The 24,443-nt window shown below is 44.1% G+C and overlaps 1 protein-coding gene across 1 annotated transcript in view; it reads right to left on the reverse strand.

Annotated features, from left to right (window-relative positions):
• CAMK4 (calcium/calmodulin dependent protein kinase IV) overlaps positions 1 to 24,443 on the reverse strand; it is a 225,799-nt gene that overhangs the window by 21,994 nt on the left and 179,362 nt on the right. The window contains exon 6 of the mRNA XM_054398040.1: positions 13,964 to 14,054. Coding sequence (XP_054254015.1) covers positions 13,964 to 14,054 — 91 coding nt within the window. The remainder of the gene's footprint in view (positions 1 to 13,963; positions 14,055 to 24,443) is intronic.

Consider the following 24,443-nt stretch of genomic DNA (forward strand, 5'->3'; position numbering starts at 1 on the left):
TCAAAGATCCAACCCCCATGGCTTTGAGAGTGCTTTTCAGCAAACCGTTGTAGCGTTCAATCTTCCCTGCAGCTGGTGCATAGCAGGGAATGTGGAATAACCACTTGATGCCGTGCTCTTTGGCCCAGTTTTTCACAAGATTGTTCTTGAAATGAGTTCCATTGTCTGACTCAATTCTCTCTGGAGTTCCGTGTCTCCACAGGATTTGTCTTTGCAGAGCAAGAATGGTGTTACGTGCAATTGCATGAGGAACTGGATAAGTTTCCAGCCAGACCCCCCTGGCAGAAGGCAGAGAGATAGAAGCAGAGAAGCTGTTAACTTAGCTCGCCAAGGTCAGTTGAGAGAAGAGAAGAAGCAGCAGCCAGACAGCCCAGCAAGTTGCCCCCGACTGCCCCAACTCTGTTTTAAGTTCTTAAACATTTCGATCTATCCAATGGAAGTGTTTAGAACAATCATTATTTTGCTTTCTTACACTCAATAGTGACTTATTTACACTCTTTCGCTTTCTCTGCTTGAACTTTGCAAAGGAAAATTAAAAAGACAGTTTCAAACCATCACAGCCCAAAATTACCCCCAAGCTAATTTGGAGAATTACCCCCAAAATGAAAATTGCCAGACTAGCTTAGAAGGTTTTGGAAGCCAATGAAGCTGTATTTACAAGCAAACTACAATCTAGAAATATGAAATGCAATGAATATGTACAAAATATACAATATATGTACCATATATATATATATATATATATATATATATATATATATATATATATATTTACAATTTATAAACAACACAGAAACTCCTCAACCCCCCCTGGATGGATCCAGAGGACCTGTTCACCTCCTCCCCTCCTTCCTCCCTCCTTCCCGTTACCTCACACAGTAGTCAAAACATAGATACCTCAGTAAGGCCATGGAAAAGAGAGAGGGGAAAGTTCCAAGCAGAAGCGACAGAAGAAGAAAAGAGAAACAACTGTTTATACCTCTGCTCTATATTCCCATTAGCAATCCAGTGAATTATATAGACCTTATTATTATTTTTCTTTTGCATCCAATGGTAATTTATTTTATTTTCAGTCTTTGCAGTCAGGATCTAGGCTAAAGTTTCCCCATCAAACTGTAACAATACACCCCATCTACATAATTCCATTGTTTCGTAATGCTATCCATCTAATCTCAAACAGTATCCATAATAATGAGTAGTAAAGTCCATATTTTCAGTTCATTCTCCATTCCAGCTATTCCAGATGTAGGTGATTCAAGTGTTCAAAAAACAGGAAATAAGAAAACAGTTTGTCTGTTTGCAGATGAGATGAAGAAAAGAACACGATCTCCCAGGTGACTCAGGGTTTGTGCTCATGTACCACAGATTTCTCATGGATTCTTCTTTTGGGTGCAATGTTGTGTGCAACCTGAAACAGAAATTCCTAACAGCTTGTACTATGCACCCTGAATTTAAACTCTCTCAGCTAAAGCTAGATTTCTTTGTGGAACACACTGATTTTCACCATTCTCTTGCATTACCATAGACCACCAAATCAAGCAGAAGATGCTGATGAAGCCTTCTACAAGTCAACTGGAGGTAGCCACTAGAACACCCTCCTTGGTACTCGTGGGTGACTTCAATCACCCTGACATTTGCTGGCAAACGCACAGCCAGGCACAGCAAGTCCAAAAGGCTCTTGCAGTGTGTTGATGATAACTTCTTGATGCAGGTAATGGAGGAGCCAACAAGGAGAGGTGCACTGCTGGACCTTGTGTTAACTAATAAAGAAGGACTGGTTGGGGACATTAAGTTCGGGAACAGCCTTGGCAACAGTGATCATGACATGGTGGAGTTTAGCATTATACAGGGTAGAAGCAGGGCAGTAAGTAGGATCACAACCCTGGACTTCCACAGGGGTAACTTTGTACTCCTCAGAGGTATACTTGCAGGAATCCCATGGGCTAAGATCCTGGAGGGTAAAGAAGCCCAAGAAGGTTGGACAATTTTTAAATGCCACTTCCTCCTAGCTCAAGATAGGTGTGTTCCCTTGAGTAAAATAGGGGTAGACATGCCAGGAGACCTGCATGGATGAGCAAGGAGCCTCTGAAGGAAATCTCATGGAAGAAAGAGTTGATGGAGGAAGGGACTTGTCATATGGGAAAACTATAGAGTAGATGCTCAGGCATGTAGGAAGGCAACAAGGAAGGCCAAAGCCCTCTTGGAACTAAAACTGGCAAAGAAAGTAAAAGAGAAGTAAAAAAAGGGCTTCTTCAAATATATCAGTAGGAAAAGGAAGAATAGGGAAGGTGGACCCATACTGCAGGGTGCTCCAAATCCCCCACCTTCCGTCATTTTCTATCAGCAGAGGTTTGAATGGGGGAAGACAAAAGGTGTGAAATCGCCTTCCCCTGCCCTGGGGACAGCTTATTATCCGTGTTGGGTGGAGGCCCCACAAGTATTTGCCAGGGTGGGGCGAAGCCTGCTGGGATTTGGAAATGTGATAAGGGGGATATTTCACATTTTGGCCTGGACAGATTGTCTAGTAATATAGAAAAAGGGTGAGCAGAGAGCAGTCTGCAGTGCTCTCATTTTCCTGCTGCTCTCAATTTCACACCTCTCACCCTTGTTTGGGGCCCACTCATTTTGGCTCTGCCATTTTGGGCGTTCATCTTTTGCTGCTCTTGCTCACTTCTCTCTGGACTGGCCCACCAGTTGTAGGACCTGCCTGCTACCATCAGCCTGGGACCGATCCTGCCCAGGAGCCTGCCAGCGATCCTGCCCAGGAGCCTGCCAGCAAAGCCGTGACCCTGACTGCCTGGGATCTATTCTCCTTGGGAGCGATGCTGTCATGAGTCTGCCTGCCGTTTCGCTTCTCCCTGGGAGCAGTCCTGTAAAGCTGTGAGCCACAGAGTTGGATTACAAATCAGCACTTTCTGGAGCTTGTCAGCAGAGAGAACGAGCTAGGGACTGTCTGCAAATTCCTACTCAAATTTTCATGAGTAAAACCGGCCTTCTCATATTTCCCTAAGGGTTATTGGTCGGCCTTTTGATTTATACGTGGGGTGAAGCTATTTGTGGCTTAGCCTTTTCCAGTCTCTGAACTTTCCAAATTGCATTAAAAATTGCCGTAAGCATCCTGGAAGAATTTGTGACTGAATAGAACCTATAAATAATTTTTAACAGTTTTGTACATAATTTTGGGGTGGGGTTTGGGGGAAAATAAAAATAACTATATTTTTATAATTCCCACCTCGTTAATTTAACCCCAAACTAATACAACGCACTGCTGAGTGAGGAGGCAGCCCTGATAACTGAGGACTGCAGAGAAGGCAGAGTTGCTGAAAGCCTTCTTGGTTTCAGTTTTCACTCGTAAGACTGAACTCCCCTATGAAGTCCAGACCCTGGATGAAGGGAAGACCTTCCACTAGTCAATGAAGACTGGGTTAGGGGTCACTTACGTAAATTGAATATTCACAAGTCCATGGGCCCTGATGACATGCACCCAAGAGTGTTGAGAGTGCTGGCTGATGTTGTCACTCTACCACTCCATGATTTTTGCAAAATCCTGGCAGACAGGAGAGCTGCCTGAGGACTGGAGGAAAGCTAATGTCTTCCAAAAAGGGCAAGAAAGAGGTTCCAGGGAACTATAGACCAGTCAGCCTCACCTCCATCCCTGGCAAAATGATAGAATGGCTCATTCTGGAGGTCATCTCTAGGCAGATGGAAGAGAAGACGACTATCAGAAGCAGTCAGCATGGATTTACCAAGGGAAATTATGCTTGACTAATCTGATAGCCTTCTATGATGATGTAACTGAATAGGTAGATGCAGGGAGACCACCACATACCTTGACCTTAGTAAGGCTTTTGACACTGTCTCCCACACTATCCTTGTGAGTAAGCTCAGGAATTGTGGGATAGAAGAGCAGGGAGATGGATTAGGAACTGGTTACAAAATAGAGTCCAAAGAGTGGTGGTCAATGATGCCAAGTCCTGCTGGAGAGCTGTAACTAGTGGAGGTCCCCAAGGATCAGTGCTGGGCTCAGTCCTGTTCAATGTCTTCATCAACGATATTGATGAGGGGACAGAGGGTCTGCTCAGCAAGTTTGCTGGTGATGCCAAACTGGGAGGCTTGGCTGATACGCTTGAAGGCTGTGTGGCCATTCAGCGAGACTTGGACAGACTGAGAGCTGGGCAGAGAGGAACCTAATGAGGTTCAAAAAGCATAAGTGCAGAGTCCTGCATCTGGGAAGGAATAATAAACTGTATCATTACAGTTCAGGAGGTTGATCTGTTGGAGAGCAGCCCTTTGGAGAAGAACCTGGGAGTCCTGGTGGGTAACAAGTTATCCATGAGTCAGCTATGTGCCCTTGTGGCCAAGAGGGCCAAGGGGATCCTGGAGTGCTTTAAGAGGAGTGCGTCCAGCAGATGAAGGAAGGTTCTCCTCCCACTCTATTCTGCCCTGGTGAGGGCCTCACCTGGAGTGTTGCATCCAGGTTTGGACTCTCCAGCTCAAGAGGGACAAGGATCTGCTGGAGAAAGTCCAACAGACAGCTACCAGATTGATTAAGGGACTGGAGCCTGTGCCCTATGAGGAAAGGCTGAGAGAACTGGGGCTGTTTAGTCTGGAGAAGAGAAGACTGAGAGAGGATTTAATAAATGTTTATAAATATTTGAGCCGGTAATAATATAGATGCAATTTTAATAACAATAATAAGCAAAAGCAATAGACTGCATGGAAGCAAAAAGCAAAGAGAGAGATATTAGTCTCTACTTCCCATCAGCAGGATGATGGTTGGTCTCAGGAAGCATGGCTCTCTAAGCATGGTGGTTGCTTGGGAGGATAGATACCATGGACAAATCCCCTCCACTTCCTTCTTTTACTTCATTCTAACATCTGAGCTGATGTCATATGGCATGGAATACCTCTCTGGCCAGTCTGGGTCAGCTGGCTCAGCCATGTCCCCTCCCAAGATTTCGCCCACCCCTCAGTGTACTCTTGGAGCAGGGAAATGTTGAAAAGACACAGTAGCCAAAACACTGCTATATTATCAACTACTGCTGCAAAAAATACCACTAGAAAGATTCTGTGAGGAAAATTAACTCCAGCTCAGCCAAACTCAATACAATCTCCACCCCGATTCCAGACCATTTGCGTCATGCTCAGGTTCTACACAATTCAATACATTTCGCCATCTCATTTGATTCTCACACTTAAAATCTTTTCTTGGTTACACTTGCGATTTAATCTACACACTTAAACTATCTCAATAACCCACACATAGAGACTTATATAAATATAAAAATGTTCTGCTCCTCCAGATGTTACTTGGGAGTGTTCAGAATAGGAGAAGCAGGATATTCTACTCTTGGACTCCAACACCAGCTTGGTCTCAGCCATTGTGTCGCTCTTGGTCCTTGCAAGCCTTTATCAGTCTGAATCCTTCTTACTTTGTGACTTTCTGCAACATACAACTCACATTACTCACATTTCAAATTACTTTTCCCCCAATCTTAGATCTCCTTGAGGCACACACTGGGTCTCCCCATCCTTTCTCATTACCCACGAAGTACATCCATGCCCCTGAGCAAAGACAATCCCACAAATGGGAGGAGCACACTGCCTTTTGCAACCACTTTCCCATGTGCACTACAGGGACTTTATCTCTCCCCACAGTATGCAAGGGTTATGTTTGGACAGAGCCAGGACAGTTAGCAGATCCTCAGGAATTAACCAGCCAAGTGGCTTCTGCTAAATTTGCATCCCAGTGCCTCCATGCCCCATTACCCAATGCTTTCAACATAGTCTTTAACAGTCCATTGTATCTTTCAACCTCCCAAGAGGCTTGTGGGTGGTAGGGAATGTGATACACCCATTCAGTGCCATGTTTTCTGGCCCAGGAACTGATGGCATTGTTTCTGAAATGAGTCCCATTGTCAGATTCGATTCGCTCAGGTGTACCATGTCACCACAGGATTTGCCTTTCAAGACCTAAGATGGTGTTCCGGGCAGTGGCATGGTTTACAGGATATGTTTCCAGCCAGCCTGTAGTTGCTTCTACCATGGTGAGGATGAAGCGCTTGCCCTGGCATGTTCGTGGCAGTGGTCTGATATAGTCAATCTGCCAGGCCTCACCGTAGCGAAAACCCAGCCACCGCCCTCTGTTCCAGGGAGACTTAGCTCTGGTGGCTCTCTTGATGGCAGCACAGGTTTCACAGTCATGTGTGATCTGTGTAATGTCTTCCATGGTCCACCCCTCGAGCCCATCTGTACGTAGCATCTCTTCCTAGATGTCCTGATGTTTTGTGGGCCCATCAAGCTACAAACAGTTCACCTTTATCTTCCTGATCCAGATCCACTTGACCTACATCAATTCGGGCAGCCTTGTCTACATGCTCGTTGTTTTGATGTTCTTCATTAGCACGGCTCCTAGGTACATGAGCATCAACAAGGCGTACCTTCAAAGTCATGTTCTCTACTCAAGTAGCAATGTCCTGCCACAATAAAACAGCCCAAGTAGGTTTGACCCTGCATTGCCAGTTGGTCTTCTTCCACTGTTGTAACCATCCCCACAAGGCACTAGCCACCATCCAAGAATCTGTGTAAAGATAAAGTACTGGCCATTTCTCTTTCTCAGCAATCTCTAGAGCCAGTGGATAGCTTTCACTTCTGCATATTGATTCAATTCACCTTCTCCTTCAGCAGCTTCAACAACTTGTCATGTAGGACTCCATACAGCAGCTTTCCACTTTTGATTGTTTCCTACCACACGACGGGATCTGTCAGTAAGCAGAGCGTAAGGCCTTTCATCTTCAGGTAACTTGTTGTATGGTGGTGCCTCCTCCCTGGGTGATTGGGTTTCCCCAGTCAAGCTCACTGCGTAATCAGTGTTACCCACTTACTTCATGTAGCACTGGTCGCCTGATGTGCAGAAGGGATATTCCCTCTGAACATCCAATGAAGCACAGGTAACCTGGGTGCTAAGAGGAGAGATGCTTCTGTACCCACTTCTTCTGTAGCAGCTTGAACGCCTTCATAGGCTGCTAGGATCTCCTTCTCCGTTGATGCATAGTGGGCTTCTGATCCTCAATATCCTCTACTCCAAAATTCCAATGGCCAACGACAGGTTTCACCTGCTGTCTTCTTGCCAGAGATTCCAAGTAAGACCATGCTCCCCAGCTGCGGTGTAAAGGATATTTTGCACCGACGGTCCTGTGCGGTCCTGTGCCTAAGTGTCACTGCATGAGCTATCTCTTGCTTGATCTGTTCAAAGGTTTGTTGTTGCTCACTGCCCCATTCAATTTGATTCTTCTTCCGAGTTACTCATTAGAGAGGGCTCATAAGCCGACTATATCGTGGGACATGCATTTTCCAGAACCCCACAAGGCCTAGGAAAGACTGTGTCTATTTCTTGTTGGATGGTGGAGACATGGTTGCTATCTTGTTGACCATGTCCATAGGTACATGACGACATCCATCCTGCCATTTTATTCCCAGGAACTGAATTTCTTGTGCAGGTCCTTTGACCTTGCTTTTCTTTATAGCAAATCTGGCCTTCAGAAGTATGTGAATAATTTTTTCCCCTTTTTCAAACACTTCCTTTGCCTTGTCACCCCATACAATTATATCATCAATATACTGTAGATGTTCAGGGGCATCGCCCTTCTCCAGTTCGGTCTGGATCACCCCATGACAAATGGTGGATCTATGTTTCCACCTTGGGGCAATCAATTCCAGGTGTATTGTACACCCCTCTAGGTGAAAGCAAATTGGGGCCTGCACTCTGCTGCTGATGGAATTGAGAAGAATGCATTGGCAATATCGATCATAGCGTACCATGTGGCTGCCTTCGACTCCAACTCATATTGGAGCTCCAGCATGTCTGGTACAGCAGCAGTCAGTGGTGGCATCACTTCATTCAGGCCATAATAGTCCACTGTTAGTCTCCACCCCCCATCAGATTTCCACACTGGCCAGATGGGACTGTTGAAAGGTGAATGTGTCTTGCTGATCACTCCCTGGATCTCCAGCTGGTGAATCAGTTCATGAATGGGAGCCAGGGAATCTTGGTTTGTGCGATATTGCTCTCGGTGCACCGTTCTGGTAGCAACTGGCACCTGTTGTTCTTTCTTCCCTCTCTGCAAAAAAAATTTTTATAAAAAATCTGTGCTGGTTTGAGGCCTGACAGATCCTCTCTTGCCCCGAGATGGACAAAAGAATGACACTCACACAAATGAATTGAAGAGTGATGGAAAGTTTAAATGGAAAAGCAATTGGTGAAACTACAGAAACTACAAGCATAGTGGCAAAGATACCACAAAGTGTACAGAGTCTATTACACAACACCCAAAGGCTTCCCAACTCTTCCCTTCTCCCCACTTGAGGGTCTACCCAAAACCCCCAGGGCTCTTTCTTCACCCCCACCCCCACCCCCCCCCCCCCATAGGTTAGTCTCAGGCTGGCCAGGTCTGAGACTGCCTCCCCACTTCTCCTCCTGGCATTAGGCCTAGACAGGCCTAAGAGGCCTTGAGATACTCCCCCACCATTACCTGATAGGGAAGCATCTCCCATGAGAGGAGAGAGTGAAGAAAGAGGAAGAGAATGACTTTGCAGATGGATTTATAGGGTGCACGATTTATGGGTAGAAATACACCATTTCATCTATCCACATTATTGGGTTGGACACTCAGGACACTTATGTGGCAGTAACAGGAGGCACCCAGCCTAAACTGCCACAGGAATAGAGAAAGCATTAGCAATGTCTGTGGTGGCACACCATTTGGCTGCCTTGGATTCCAGTTCATATTGGAGTTCCAACATGTCCAGTACAGCCACACTCATGGGTGGAGTCACTTCATTCAGGGCATGGAAGTCAACTGTCAGACAATTTTTAATTTGGCTTTCGCACAGGCCAAATTGGACTATTGAAAGGTGGATGAGTTTTGCTGATGATTTTCTGACTTTCCAACTGACAAATCAAGTTTTGAATGGGCACCAAAGAGTCACGGTTGGTTCTGTATTGTCTGTGATGCACAGTTTGAGAAGCAAGTGGCAGTTTCACATCCTCTATCTCATGTTGTCCCACTACAGCAGATTCATCTGAGATTTCAGGCCTAATAGACAACCTCAACTTTTCTCCATCAGTTTCTACAGTTGCTATTTCAAAAGCTCATCTGTAACCTTTGCGGTCTTTGAAAAACCCTTCTTCAGAAAGCCGATTCCCAAAATGCAAGGTGCATCTGGTCCTGTTACAATAGTATGTTTCTTCCACTCTTTCCCAGTTAAACTTATTTTAACCTGCAATTTAGTCAACTCTTGAGACCCACCAGTGACTCCTAAAAGAGTTATAGACTCCATGCTTGATAATTTGATGGTACTATGGTGCACTGAGCTCCTGTGTCAACCAAGGCCCTGTACTTCTGAAATTTTGAAGTGCCAGGCCACTGAATGAATACATCACAATAGACTGTTGTCTCCATTATCCCTCTCCTCCCCCTGATAGGAGACAGGGCACTCCTAATTAGGAGCATTGCATTTACACACTCAGTTGACACAGTGCTTAATGTTAGTGTCAGAACCAGTGTTGGAACAATTGGAGTTGTTCTGGGAAACTGAGGAAGTGGAAGCTACCCTTCTTGTATTGTTACTTCTGGCTCTGCCATTCTGCATGTCCCACACTCTCTTGAAAACAACAGAAGCGGGCTGACCATCCTATTTATTCATGTTTTCACCAAATTGGTCACATAGAGTTATCCAAAGAGTCCCACGTGATTGCTGCTCTCTGTTTTAGATTGGCCTACTTTGAACTGGCCTTCTAGGAGGATGTCTGTTCCTGACAGCTGAAACTTGTATCCATTTAGAAGAGGAAGGTATGACCACATCTCCCTTTGCCAGTTTGGGTATGGAGGTTTTAAATTACTCCTTCAGCTCTTTCATGCAATCCTTTATTTCTCCAGTCAGAGAAATCACTGAGACCAATCACTGAGACCAAAGAAACACATGTGAGACTATCCTCCAATTGCCTCATTTTGTCAGTAAAAGAACCCATAGTAGGAGGTGCTCCCCTATAGTTTCTTTTGTAAGTGTTCCCAATTGTTTTGGTGACTTGTCACCTACTTCTAAAGCAGGAGAACCTGTGTTATAGCACCTTTCCAACCAACTCACTATTGCTTCAGTTTTTCCTCTGAGATAATATTTTCTTACATGCCTAATTTCATGCCTGGGTGCACCAGTCAACTGTATATCACCCTCACCTTCTTCCTCCTCTTCTTTCCCAGGGTTCCCTACTAGAAGCCTCTGTTGGGTCCCTTTAAGGTCACAATCACCTTCCTTGTTTCCTGATCTCAGAGTCATTACCCTGTTTTGCATTTTCATCATCTATTGGTGGCTTCACTAATTCAGCAATATCTTTTTCTTCCTCCTCATCACCTTGATCACTATCACCTTTCTTGGCTTTCTTTGTTGTCTGCAATGGAACAAGTAAAGCTGTAGCCTTAGACGTGTCCTGTAAGGGATCATCCAAGACTGGTTTGTTTGTCTTTGCTTTACTTGGAGGTGGAATTGGAGTTGGACCAGAGGGATCCTTTTCCACAGCAGCAGCCAGTTTTACAGGCACAGGAGATGCTTTGAAATTCACAGCTGATTCAGCAGAAGCAGAAGCAGCTGGCACAGAAACCGCACTAACGGGATTAGTGGTGTTAGCAGTGCTGGCGGGCGCTCTTTGGGACCCCACCACTGCTGCTGGACTCTCTCCCATTCCAGCCGCTGCATGTGGAAGTCCTTTCGCCTTGCTAATGGCATCAGGGTCCAACACCCTTACACAATACACACTGTTTGAACTGCATTTTATGCAACGCAGTTCTTCCTCCTCGTCCATAGAAGTGATTTTACCATATGAATCATTACTCACAGCAGCAGGGTGTGCAGCCACTTTTGCAGTTGCAGCCAGCACTTGAGCTTTACAGCCACTGCCAGTACCATTGCTTGCAGCCACTGCTGGCTTTTCGCCAGTGCTGTCGCTGCTTGCCCCTGCCTTTGCTGCTGGGGTGGTTGGCTTTACTGTCTTATATCAAGCACTAAAGGAACCCACATTGCTGATCCTAGATCTCTGTGTCACTGGGAAAGGGAGCATTTGAGAAACTCATTTGGAATATGTACAGAGCAGTTACCATATTCCCCATAACCTACAAAACCAAAGCAATAATCACCAGCACCTCAAAACATTGCTTTCACCGAGTTCCACAGCTTCATTTTGGCGTCCTTAACCTGCGTACGGCCCCATGTTGGGCACCAATTAAAGAATGTAGTGGGTTGAAGTTAGCCCCCAAACAATTTGGAGAATTACCCCCCAAAATGAAAATTGCCAGACTAGCTTAGAAGGTCTTGGAAGCAAATGAAGCTGTATTTACAAGTAGACTACAATCTAGAAATATGAAATGCAATGAATATATACAAAATATACAATATATGAAAAAAAATATTTACAATTTATAAACAACACAGAAACTCTTCAGACCCCCCTGGATGGATCCAGAGGACCTGTTCACCTCCTCCACTCCTTCCTCTCTCCTTCCCGTTACCTCACACAGTAGTCAAAACAATGATACCCCGGTAAGGCCACAAGAGAGAAAGAGAGGAAAGTTGCAAGCAGAAGGAACAGAAGAAGAAGAACAACTGTTTATGCCTCTGCTCTATATTCCCATTAACAGTCCAATGAATTATATAGACTTCACATTATTTTTCTTTTGCATCCAGTGGCAATTTATTTTACTTCCAGTCTTTGCAGTCAGGATCTAGGCTAAAGTTTCCCCATCAAACTGTAACAAGCCCCTACACCATTCTGGCTGTCAAAGGCCATTGGGGTTGCACTAAAGTATCACACTAACTTTCCAGGAAATCTAAGAACTAGGATAAAATGTAAATTAAGATACAATTAGATATATGTCTTTGAGACTCATTTGTGGAAATCTGATTCTTTAAACCCATTATGAATGTGAGGCTGAGAAACATGGCAATACTCACTCCTTGCATGCTCCCAGTCTTCCAATGAGTGAACATGAGGTGGTTATTTCCAAACTGGTTACATACAGCTCAAGAATACTGCAGAAAGCTCCTCTTTGCTGAAGCTAAAAGTGGGCATACCCAGCATTTTCAGAGGTCATGCCCATTAGAAGCAGATGCCACCCCCAACAGAACTGGGATAATAAAATCGCTGTTATGGAGAGGCTTGTCTCAACTTGTCCCTCCTCATCCTCTCTGTAGTGCTAACTGTGTTGCTTCCCCATGCTCTTGGAGAAGATCACTACTTCTTACTCTCCAAATTTGCCTTCAAAATATATATTAGCCTTGCTTATTGCTTTTCTGTGCATTTCACACTATCACAGTGTATCACAGCATATCAGAGGTTGGAAGGGACCTCAAGAGATCATCAGGTCCAACCACCCTGCCAGAGCAGGATCACTTAGGAGAGTCCGCACAGGAACGCATCCTGGTGGGTTTTGAAACTCTCCAGAGAAGGAGACTCCCTGGGAAGCCTGTTCCAGTGCTGTGTCACTCTCATGGTAAAGAGGTTTCTCCTCATGTTGAGGTCAAATCTTCTGTGTTCTAGTTTGAACCCATTGTTCATTGTCCTATCACTGTGTACCACTGAAAAGAGCCTGGCCCCCTCCTCCTGACACCTACCCCTCACATATTTATAGGCACTGATCAGATCACCTCTCAGTCTTCTCTTTTCAAGACTTAACAGCCCCAGGTATCTCAGTTTCTCTTCATAGAGGAGATGCTCAAGTCCCCTAATCATCCTTGTGGCTCTCCTCTGGATTCTCTCCAGTAGGTCTCTGTCTCTCTTGAACTGGGGAGCTGTGTCAGTGTGAGCTGAAATTCACCCCCCACCAACAAGTAACCAGGCTAGCCCAGTCTGGAAGCAAATGAAGGCTGTATTTACAAGCAGAGTCTACAATCTACGATGAAATTCAACGAATATGTACAAATATACAAAATTCACAACATTTAAAAATATATACAATCAACAGAAAAGTGCAACCGATTTCCTTTGCTTCCCCCCAAGGGGACCCTCCCAAAGGGGCCTCTCTCTCCCAGGAGCTTCCCCCCAGACCCCCGTGGACAGAGAAGCAGAGTTAGTTAAGCAGAAAGTTGTTAACTTAGCTGCCAAGGTCAGTGTGTTATCTTCAGCCAGAAGAGAAGAAGAAACAGCAGCCAGACAGCCCAGCAACTGCCCCCACTGCAGAACGCAGAATGTGCAGAGTGCCTACTTTGTTTTGGGTAATAGTTCTTAAACATTTCTACCTATCCAATGGAAGTGTTTAGAACAATCGTTATTTTGCTTTCTTCCTCCCAATAGTGACTTATTTACACTCTTTCACCTTTGTTTTGAACTTCGCAAGGAAAAAATTAAAAAGACAGTTTCAAACCATCACAGGAGCCCAAAACTGGATGCAGTATTGCTGGTGTGGTCTCACCAGGGCAGAGTAGAGAAGTAGAAGAGCTTCCCTAGACCTGCTGGACACACCTTTCTTGATGCATCCCAGGATCCCATTGGCTCTCTTGGTCACAAGAGCACATTGTTTTTCCGTGGAGAACTTGCTGTCCACCAGCACTCCAAGGTCTTTCTCTATGGAGCTGCTTTCCAGCAGGGCAGCCCCTAACTTGAACTGGTGCCCTGTGCATTTGCACAGGGTCACATAAGTGGTGCACGCAGCTGTATGCTGATATCATGATCTTTCTTGTTCATGCTGAGCACTATATTATCTGTCACTTTATGCACAATTTTGGCTATAAATTCTCTAAGCAAGCATCTAGTTTTGCATTCATTTTACAAGCAACATGCACAGCTGCAGCCCTGAAGAAGTAACATGCTGTTCACTAGAATATAAAGTGGTGAGATGCATATACCATAAACATTAGTTAGCGCATATTACTGGTACAAAGGAATTTAAGGAAGAATATATTAAATGGTGCTCACCGATTTTTAGTGGCGCATCTGGTGCTGGTGTTGCATAGAGCAGATTTTCTGGCTTCAAGTCACGATGCACAATCCCATTTGCGTGCAGGTACTATAAAAAAGAAAGTAAAAATATTTAAGTAAGAATAAGACATTATTGTCAAGCATGAGTTAACACTGTTGTAACAATCTACAGCAGCAAATTAATAATGTGCTATGTGTGTAACACAGTCACTTAACTCATTTTAACTAGCTTTTTTTTCTGCAAACCTGGTCAGCACTGGATCCTTGGATGCCTGCTGTAATCTGAATAGGAAACTAAAATTGGAGAAGGCAAAGAAAGCACCATGTCCATCTGAGAAGAAAAGTATTACTGACTTTTTTAATACAGTAGTAGCTTCTAGGAAGTGATCTAATAGATGTTGAGATACCAAAGTCCAGTTCAGAAGAAGGTAGTTTCTGCACATTATAACATTCTGAGAGATAAGAAAACGATCAATCGTTAAACACTTAAACAGACATCTTGAGTAGAAAGGCTGTAACATATGTCCCGGGCCAATTGTAATCAAATACTTGGAAGTCCCTGAATTATGCAAGAGTTTTAAAATATCCTGCTGACGATTCTCAAAAATCCATCTGCCTTGCCAAAGCACATGCAGTACATGTGTATTCACTAAACATTGAATTCTTTTAAAGATGCTCTTCCTGCCTTTCACTAATGGAAAGAAGAATTTCTGGAATACATGACTGTCTGCTATAGACAGATGTACAAAAAACATACAATATACTGATAGTGAAAAAATGATAAACCAGTTGTGATGGTTTTAGGGCTATGCTTTTAAAAATTTCCACAGATCTTGAGCAGAAAGTAGTAAGAATGTAAATAAATCACTATTGGGTGTAAAAGAGAAAAATAATGATTATTCTAAATGATTCCATTGGAGAGAGAGAAACCTTTAACATCCAGTTCTCAAAACAAAGTTCAGTTCTCTCTACAGCATTTTAGCAGGGTGTTTCTGCTCTTCTCTTCTGGCTATTTACCTTGAAAGCTAAGTTCTAACAATTTCTCTGCTTCTTGTCTGTCTGTCTTCCTTTTGCCAGGGGGTTCTGAAGAAGGCAGGAAAGGGGGAGGCAGAGGGACAGCTTTCCTGGCTTTGGCCAGGAGGGTTTTGTGCTGTTTTTGTTAATTGTACATATCTGACATATCATAAATACTGTATATTTTGTATATATTCATTGCATTCCATTGTAAACTATAGTTTTTGCTTGTAAATACAGCTTTGTTTGCTTCTGAACTGAGATAGTCTGGTGTGGTTAACGTGGGATGGAAATTTCAACCCACCACACTAAAACATCCGTGAAACAAAATTTGTATTTCTTATTGGCAAAACATTCAGCAGAAACATCTGAAGCCTTGGAATAATGATGCTTAAGGGCAGTGTCCCTTTATTTTGCACAAAAGTATCCTGGTCTGCCTTTTAGCAGCATCTCTCTCATCTGTGTTTTCGGTATTAAAAAAACCCCTCTGTGCACTGTTATGAAGCACATGAAAATGGTTGAATATTCATCTAGAAAGCACAGCTACAGAGTGTGCTTGAATTAGCATCTGAGATCAATTCTTGACTATGTATCTCGTTGGATTTCTAGTTTGTATAAGTTGCCAGTGATTAAATAACATTAAGTAAGAATACATTGTTCTTTCCTTGGGCATTGTTTTAGTGATACTAAGTGTTTTTAAAACATGTGTTTCTTACTGTGCAATAAACATTTTTTGTTTACCTTCTCTGAAATCCTAAAAGCACAGTATTTGTCATGACGTAGCTTGTGGAGATCAGCCAAAGGTTTTAATCTTCTTTGCTTCACAATAAAATCTAAGTACTTGTCCCAGCTGTGTTTTTAACAATGAGAAAAAACAGACAACAATATATGGAAACTGACAGGCTGCATGCTGCTACTTTATTTGATGCGGTCACATCTGCCTGGCTGCACATAATCACATCTGCCCTGGGTAAAAGTGTATCTTCAGTGAAGATGTAACTGTAGTAAAGATGCCCCCACAACATAACAGTGATCTGTTTGACATGCAGAGGTAATAGTGGTACACTGGGAGTGCATCAAAAGAAATCAAGCTGAAGTGAATAAAAAGAAATATCTGAATTGCTCTGTGTTCATGTGCTGCAAATCAGGTTAGCTGATTGTAAGAATGAGGAGGATCAGACCATTTCATGATGGGTCAGTTGAAATCACACATTTTTGATATTTTTGTACAAAAATTTTTGCCCAAATACGTGCAGAGAAATGTTCCAGCCAATTCTGCCATCTTTTAGCAGGTACTTTTAAACAGATGTTAATAATATTTAAAAACATTTTATGTTGAGAGGCTGAAAACTATTGTTTTTTTTTTTTCTTTTCCCAGAATCACATTTTTGTGGGAGGGAAATTTGGGAAAAAACTTCAGGATAAGCTGTTGAACTTTTCTTCCCTTTTAAGATATGAAGTGAGACAAGCTTGCAGAACTCCTCAGATATAGCAAGAACCTTAACTGATGACATCTGCTAACCATGCTGACTTGGTTAACAGACTGACTTTTTAACAGATTTCTTGGTTAACAGACTGACTTTTTAACAGGTTTGTATTGGACTTGCAGCATGACTCATATTTAATTGTAAACTCATAAGACACCCATCTTAGTTTTAAAAAGAGTGAGACACATTTTTTTTTTTTACTCCCCCAAGGAGAAAAAAAAATCTCTCACAGAATTGGAGAAAAATACAGGATTGTCTCCAAACCCAAATATAGAATACAGAATACATTCATCCATACTACATTATACAAAACACAGAAATCCACAATATCTTCCATATCCCATGAAAAGTCTTCCCACCATCCATGCCTTAATTCTCAGGCCTCAGTGCTCTTTTCTTCCCCTGTCCCCCACCCTGCCACTTCCCTCCATGAGGCCCAAACAGGCCAAAATTGCATATGGAAGATTACCCAGGTGTGATGATTTTAAGACTGTCTTTTTAAATTTTCTTCACAAATTTCAAGCAGAGAAAGTGAAAGAATGTAAATAAGTCAGTTTTGGGTGTAAGAAAGCAAAACAATGATTATTCTAAACACTTCCATTGGAGAGAGAGAAATGTTTAAGAATCTCTACTCAAAACAAAGTTGGGGAGTTGGGCAGTCTCAGCTTGCTCGCTCGGTTTCTGTCTGTCTGCTTCTTTTCTGGCTGAAGATAACATACTGACCTTGGCAAGCTAAGTCTAACAGCCTCTCTGCTTCTTGACTCTCTGCCTTCTGCCAGGGGAGTCTGGGGGGATTCCTTCTGGCTGAGGGGGGAAGCCCCTTGGGGAAGGCCCCTTGGGGGAAGCAAAGGGGGCTTGGTTGTACTTTTCTGTTGATTGTACATATTTATGAATGCTGTGAATAGTGTATATTTGTAAACATTCATTGCATTTCATCATAGATTGTAGTTTTGCTTGTAAATACAGCTTTCATTTGCTTCCAGACTGAGCTAGTCTTGGTGTTGGACAGGGATTTCAGCTCTCACACTGCTACAATTCATTATTTTTGGTGCTCCAACATGAGGCAATTGCTTGTATGACTTATTTCTGCTCAGATTAGGAAGCAAAATCAAGCTGTTTTGGATCCTTTGGCATCTTATCTATTCTGTTATCAGTGTGGTGATCTATCAGTGGGCTGTTTCTGCCATGATAGATAAGATTGAGAGATATGTGGCATATAGGCTGTTTCCGTGGGGTAAGAACAAGTTACTGAAAGTTGTTGAGTTCTGTTTTGGTTTTATCGGACCAGGGCATTATGGTAACTCAACTACAAATCTGCCAGCAGAAGCATTTGAGTTTTCTATTCCTCTTGCAGAGAGTTATGTGAACAAATGGAACCCTAAACTGATTTTTATGCTAAGCTTGAATCTGGTGTCGTGAAGGCATCACATGCCCAGAATTATGCCCCAGATACCAGCTAACTTGTCCCAACATTTTCTGGGAAGTCCCCCTTTCCACCCTCCTTTCAGGAGGGGAAGACAAAGGCTCAGGCGCCAGCCTGTCTCCTAAGGGGCAAACAACTGCAGGTACCCATCTCAATGGCATGCCTATGCTCTTGCCATCTATGGGCATAATTCTAGCTTCACCTTTTCTATAGGTGGAAGCAGGTTGTTGGCGAGTGTGCCCATTGGCCAGCTCCAGCCTTCAGTGTCTATAAGTATTGCTCCATTTTGGTGCCACGTTGCTCTCTCCTTTTGCTTTCACTCATCATGCAACTCGCGATTGAGTAAGCTGAGCTGTCCCACATGCAAGCACACTTGGAAGCCTCTGCGAACATGGAAGCCAGCCCACAGAGTGTGCATCAAGGACCCACAAAGGATAATCCTGTCGCCAGAGGTGCCGTAGACCCAGTTGAAAGGGACTGAGGGAAGCCCCTGGAGAGGGTAAGCTGTAACCCAAAGGGGGAAGGACTAGCCCAAGCCTGGCAGTCCAGAAACTCTGCAAGCTAATTAAGTAGCCATAAGCAGCCAAATAAGCAGACACTCATCTTGTGTGACCCTGCCGACCGCGGGAGAATGAAAGGGAGCCGCCCCCTGTAGCTGCTCTGCAGCCTGTATCAGGGTATGTAAGTAATGTATGGAGATCATAAGACACTGAATCCTGATGAAATTCCTGTGGGAACAGGCCTTGCCAAAAAGCTCATTAAGTTTGTTCCTCCTAATTATGCTACTATTCTGGCAAACAGAACTGTGGCAAGAAATTATAGTGGAGTGTCTCCTACTGTTGGCCATTTCACTGACCAAATGAGGCAATTGGAGGATAGTCTTGCACGTACTTCTTTGGTTTCAGCCATTGAAACTCTGACTAGAAACAAATAAAGAATTGCGTGAAAGAGCTGAAGGAGGAACTTAAAACCTCCATATCCAACTTGATGAAGGGGGATGATGCCGATTCCTCTTCCACCAAATGGATACAAGTTTCAGCTGTCAGGAAAAGATGTCCTCCAAGAAGGCCATTCCAAAATAGGTCAAACCAATACAGACAGCAGAGGCAATCACGTGGCAGTATCTGGATAACTCTGCGTGATCAGTTTGATGAGAACATGAACAGATGGGATGGCCAACCAACTTCTGATCTTTTCAGGAGGTTACAGGAGCTGCAGAGTGGCAGAGCCCAAAGTAACAATACCAGAAGGGTAGCTGTCGCTTCCTCAGTTTCCCAGAACAACTCTGATAGCTCCAACAGTGATCCTAATTCTGGTGCTGGACGTTGTGCCAGCTGTACATGTGGAGGTAATCCCCAACATTAGGGGTACCCTGCCTTCCGCCAGGGGGAGGTAAGGGATAATGGAGATAACAGAATCTATTGGGATGTGTACATCCAGTGGTCTGGCACTTCAAAATTTCAGAAGTACAGGGCCTTGGTTGAAACAGGAGCTCAGTGCACCATAGTACCCTCAAATTATCAAGGGGGAGAATTTATAACTATTCAGGGAGTCACTGGTGGATCTCAAGAGTTGTTTAAGATAGAGGTTGACATAAGTTTAACTGGGAAGCAGTGGAAGAAACATACTATTGTAACAGGTCCTAATGCACCTTGTATTTTGGGAATTGATTTTCTGAGAGAAGGGCATTTTAAAGACCCTAAGGTTTACAAATGGGCCTTTGGAATAGCAACTGTAGAAATTGATGGAGGAAAATTGAAGTTGTCTATTAGACCTGAGCTTTCAGATGAATCTGCAGTTGTGGGACATCATGAGATAAAGGATGTGAAGTTGCTGGTTGCTTCTCAAACTGTACATCACAGACAATACAGAACCAACCGTGACTCTTTGGTGCCCATTCAAAACTTGATTCATCAGTTGTAAAGTCAGAAAATCATCAGCAAAACTCATTCACCTTTCAACAGTCCAATCTGGCCTGTGAGAAAGCAGAATGGAGAATGGTGTCTGACAGTTGATTTCTGTACCTTGAATGAGGTAACTCTGCCCATGAGTGCAGCTGTACCAGATATGATGGAACTCCAATACCAGCTGGAATCCAAGGAGGTCAAATGGTATGCTACCATAGACATTGCTAATGCTTTCTTCTCTATTCCCATAGCAGAGGAATGCAGGCTTCACCTGGAGAGGCATACAGTACACATTCATTTGCCCCAGGGGTGGATTCACAGTTCAGCCATCTGTCATGCAGTGACCTATGGTGCTTTGGAGAAAGGTGGACTTCCAGAACACATTCAGTTCATCGATGATATCATTGTCTGGGGTGAAACTGTTGAAGAAGTCTTTGAGGAAGGTAACAAAATCATTGACATATTCTTGCAAGTCGGTTTCACTATCAAGTGAGACAAGGTGACAGGACCTGCCAGAGAAATCCAGTTTCTGGCAGTGCAGTGGCAAGATGGTCACTGTCACATTCCAATGGATGTGATAAACAGAGTCTCCATCATGGCAAATCCCATCAACAAGAAAGAAACTCTACATTTCTTAGGGATAGTGGGATTTTGGAGACTGCACGCTCCTGGATACAGTCAGATTGTGATATCTCTTTATGATGTGACTCGAAAGAGAAACAGTTTCCAATGGGGTCCTGAGCAACAAGCAGCCTTTGACCAGATAAAGCGAGAGGTAGTCCAAGCGATGGGTCTGGGACCTATCCAAACTGGGTCTTTACTACAGACCACTGAACCAGGAAGAAGCTACTGATGAGACCTTTTACAGGCAGCTGGAAGTAGCATCAAGATCAAGTGCCCTGGTGCTTGCGGGTTACTTCAACCACTCAGATATTAGTTGGAAAGATCACACAGCCAAGCACAAACAGTCCAAAAGTTCCTGCGGTGCATTGATGACAACTTTCTCCTGCAAGTAGTTGAAGAACCAAGAAGGAGAAGTGCAATGCTGGACCTGATATTGACAAACAAAGAAGGACTGTTTGTAGATGTCAAGGTTGGGGGTAATCTTGGTTGCAGTGACCATGACATGTTAGAATTTAAGATCAATAGACAAAGAAGCTGGGTGATGAGTAAAATTTCAACCCTGGACTTTAAAAGGGCAAACTTTCCCCTCTTCAAGACTCTGTTTGGAAATATCCAGATATCCAGTGGACTAGGGATTTGGAAGGAAGGGGTCCCAAGAGAGCTGGTTGATGTCCAAACATTACCTCCTCCAAGCTCAAGAGAAATGTCTTCCTTTGAAAAAAGAAATCAAGTAAGGCAAACAGAAGACCTGCATGGATAAACAAGGGACTCTTAGTAAAAGTCATAAACAAAAAGGAGGTTTACCATATATGGAAAAAAGGATTGGTCAGTTGGGAGGATTATAGAGATGTAGCCTGAGAATGCAGAGATGCAACAAGGAAAGCCAAGACCCTCCTGGAACTGAATCTTGCCAGAGGGGTGAAGGAAAACAAGAAGAGTTTTTTCAAATATATCAATGATAAAAGAAAGGTCAGGGAAAAGGTGGGTCCACTGCTGAATGAGAGGGGAGATACAGTAACTGATGATGCAGAGATGGCGGAGTTGATAATGCCTTCTTTGCCTCAGTCTTCACTCCTAAGACCAGCCCTCAGGAACCTCAGTCTCTTGAAGCAAGGCAGCAGAACTGGAGAGATGTGGACATTACGCTGGTTAGTCAGGAAAGGGTTAGAGATCACCTATACTATCTGAAGACATACAAATCCATGGTCCTTGATGGGATGCATCCAAGAATGCTGAGAGAGCTGGCTGATACGGTTGCTGAATCTCTCTCCATCATCTTTGAAAAGTCCTGGAGAACAGGAGAGGTGCCTGACAACTGGAAGGAAGCAAATGTCACTATAGTGTTCAAAAAAGACAAGAAGGAGGACCCAGGGAACTACAGACCAGTCAGGCTCACCTCCATCCCTGGAAAGATGATGGAGCTGCTCATCCTGGAGGTCATCTCTAACCACATGGAAGACAAGAAAGTTATCAGGAGTAGCCAACAATGATTTACCAAGGGGAGATCTTGTCTGACTAACCTCATAGCCTTCTATGAAGTTATGACCAAGTGGCTAGATGAGGGAAGAGCAGTGGATGTCATATATCTTGACTTCAGTAAAGCTTTTAATACAGTCTCCCCTAGCATCCTCATAGAAAAGCTCAGGAGATGTTGCATAGATGGTTGGACAGTGAGGTGGATTGAAAACAGGTTCCACAACAGAGTTCTGAGGGTTGTCATCAGTAGTAGAGTCAACTTGGAGGCCCGTGGCAAGTGGTGTTCCCCAGGGATCGGTACCGGGTCCAGTTTTGTTCAATATCTTTATCAACGACCTGGATGAGGGCATTGAGTGTACCCTCAGCAAGTTCACTGATGATACAAAACTGGGAGGCTGTGCAGCCATCCAACGAGATCTGGACAGGCTGGAGAGCTGGGTGCAGGCAAACCACATGAAGTTTAATAAGGACAAGTGCAAGGTCCTACATCTGGGGAGAAATAACAACATGCACCAGTACAGGTTAGGGGCTGCCCTGCTGGAAAGCAGCCTCACAGAGAAAGACCTTGGAGTGCTGGTGGACAGCAAGTTCTCCATGGAACAACAATGTGCTCTTGTGGCCAAGAGAGCCAATGGGATCCTGGGATGTGTCAAGAAAGGTGTGTTCAGCAGGTCAAGGGAAGCTCTTCTACCTCTCTACTCTGCCCTGGTGAGACCACACTAGCAATACTGCGTCCAGTTTTGGTCTCCCCAGTTCAAGAGAGACAGAGACCTGCTGGAGAGAAACCAGAGAGCCACAAGGATGATTAGGGGACTTGAGCATCTCCTCTATGAAGAGAGACTGAGATCCCTTGGGCTGTTTAGTCTTGAAAAGAGAAGACTGAGAGGTGATCTGATCAATGTCTATAAATATGTGAGGGGTGGGTGTCAGGAGGAGGGGGGCCAGGCTCTTTTCAGTGGTACATAGTGATAGGACAATGAACAATGGATTCAAACTTGAACATACTGTGATACTGTGTGACATTAAGAACATTCTGTACATGGCTGCAAGTGACAATGGTACAAACTGGTGCTTATGGCAAAGAGCTCCAGGTGAGACACATTGACGTTCTCTTGGTTTCTGGGGTCGTGGCTACAGAGGCTCAGAAGCAAACTACACTCCAACAGAGAAAGAGATTTTAGCTGCTTATGAAGGAGTGAAAGCTGCTTCTGAAGTGATTTGAACTGAGTCAAAACTTCTTCTAGCTCCTAGATTGCCAGTTCTGAATTGGATGTTCAAAGGCAAATGTTCTTCACCACATCATGCAACAGATGCTACCTGGTCTAAGTGGATGGCTCTGATAACACAGAGAGCTAGAATGGGAAGTCTTGAAAGACCTGGTTTGGTGGAGGTGATCACAAACTGGCCAGAAAGAACAAGCTGTGCAAAACCTCCAGAAGAGAGAGTAACTCGTGCTGAGGAAGCTCCTCCTTACAGTGATCTGTCTGATGATGAAAAGAGATATGCTTTGTTCACAGACGGTTCCTGTTGTCTTGTTGGGAACACAAGCGAAGGTGGAAATCTGCAGTGTGGAGCCCAACGCGCAGAGTTGCAGAAGCGAGAGATGGAGAAGGAGAATCCAGTCAATTTGCAGAAGTAAAAGCTGTCCAGCTAGCTCTTAACATAGCTGAACGTGAGAGATGGCCAAAGCTTTATCTCTACACTGACTCGTGGATGGTAGCCAATGCCTTGTGGGGTTGGCTGAAAGACTGGAAGAAGAATGGCTGGCAGAGGAAAGGAAAGCCAATCTGGGCTGCAGATCTGTGGCAAGACATTGCTGCTCACATTGAGAGAATCCCAGTGAAAGTGAGACACATTGATGCTCACATTCCTAAGAGCAAAGCTACTGAGGAACAACAACACAACCATCAGGCAGATCTAGCTGCAAGAGTTTCTCAAGTGCACATGAAGTCTGATCATGATCTTGACTGGAAACACCGAGGTGAGCTGTTCTTAGCTCGGTGGGCTCATGACTCATCAGGACATCAAGGCAGAGACGCAACTTACCGATGGGCTCGTGACAGATCCATTGACATTTCCATGGATTCTATCACGCAAGTCATCCATGACGGTGACATTTGTGCTGCAAACAGGCAAAGTGAATCAAGCCGTTATGGTATGGTGACTGATGGTCCAAGTACAAGTATGGTGTAGCGTGGCAGATTGATTACATCACTCTACCTCATTCCTGATCTGGTAAGCCCTATGTGCTGGCTATGGTAGAGGTGAGTACTGGATGCTTGGAAACTTATCCAGCTCCTCATGCAACTGCATGTAACACCATTCTTGGTCTGGAGAGATAAATCCTGTGGAGACACGGAACTCCAGAGAGAATTGAGTCAGACAACAGAACTCATTTCAAGAACAATCTTGTAAAAAACTGGGCCAAAGAGCATGGCATCGAGTAGATATTCCACATTCCCTACTATGCACCAGCTTCAGGAAAGATCGAACACTACAATGGTTTGCTGAAAACCACTCTCAAAGCCAAGGGGGGTTGGATCTTT

Source organism: Indicator indicator, chromosome Z, assembly GCF_027791375.1.
Source record: "Indicator indicator isolate 239-I01 chromosome Z, UM_Iind_1.1, whole genome shotgun sequence".
Taxonomy (NCBI): Eukaryota; Metazoa; Chordata; class Aves; order Piciformes; family Indicatoridae; genus Indicator; species Indicator indicator.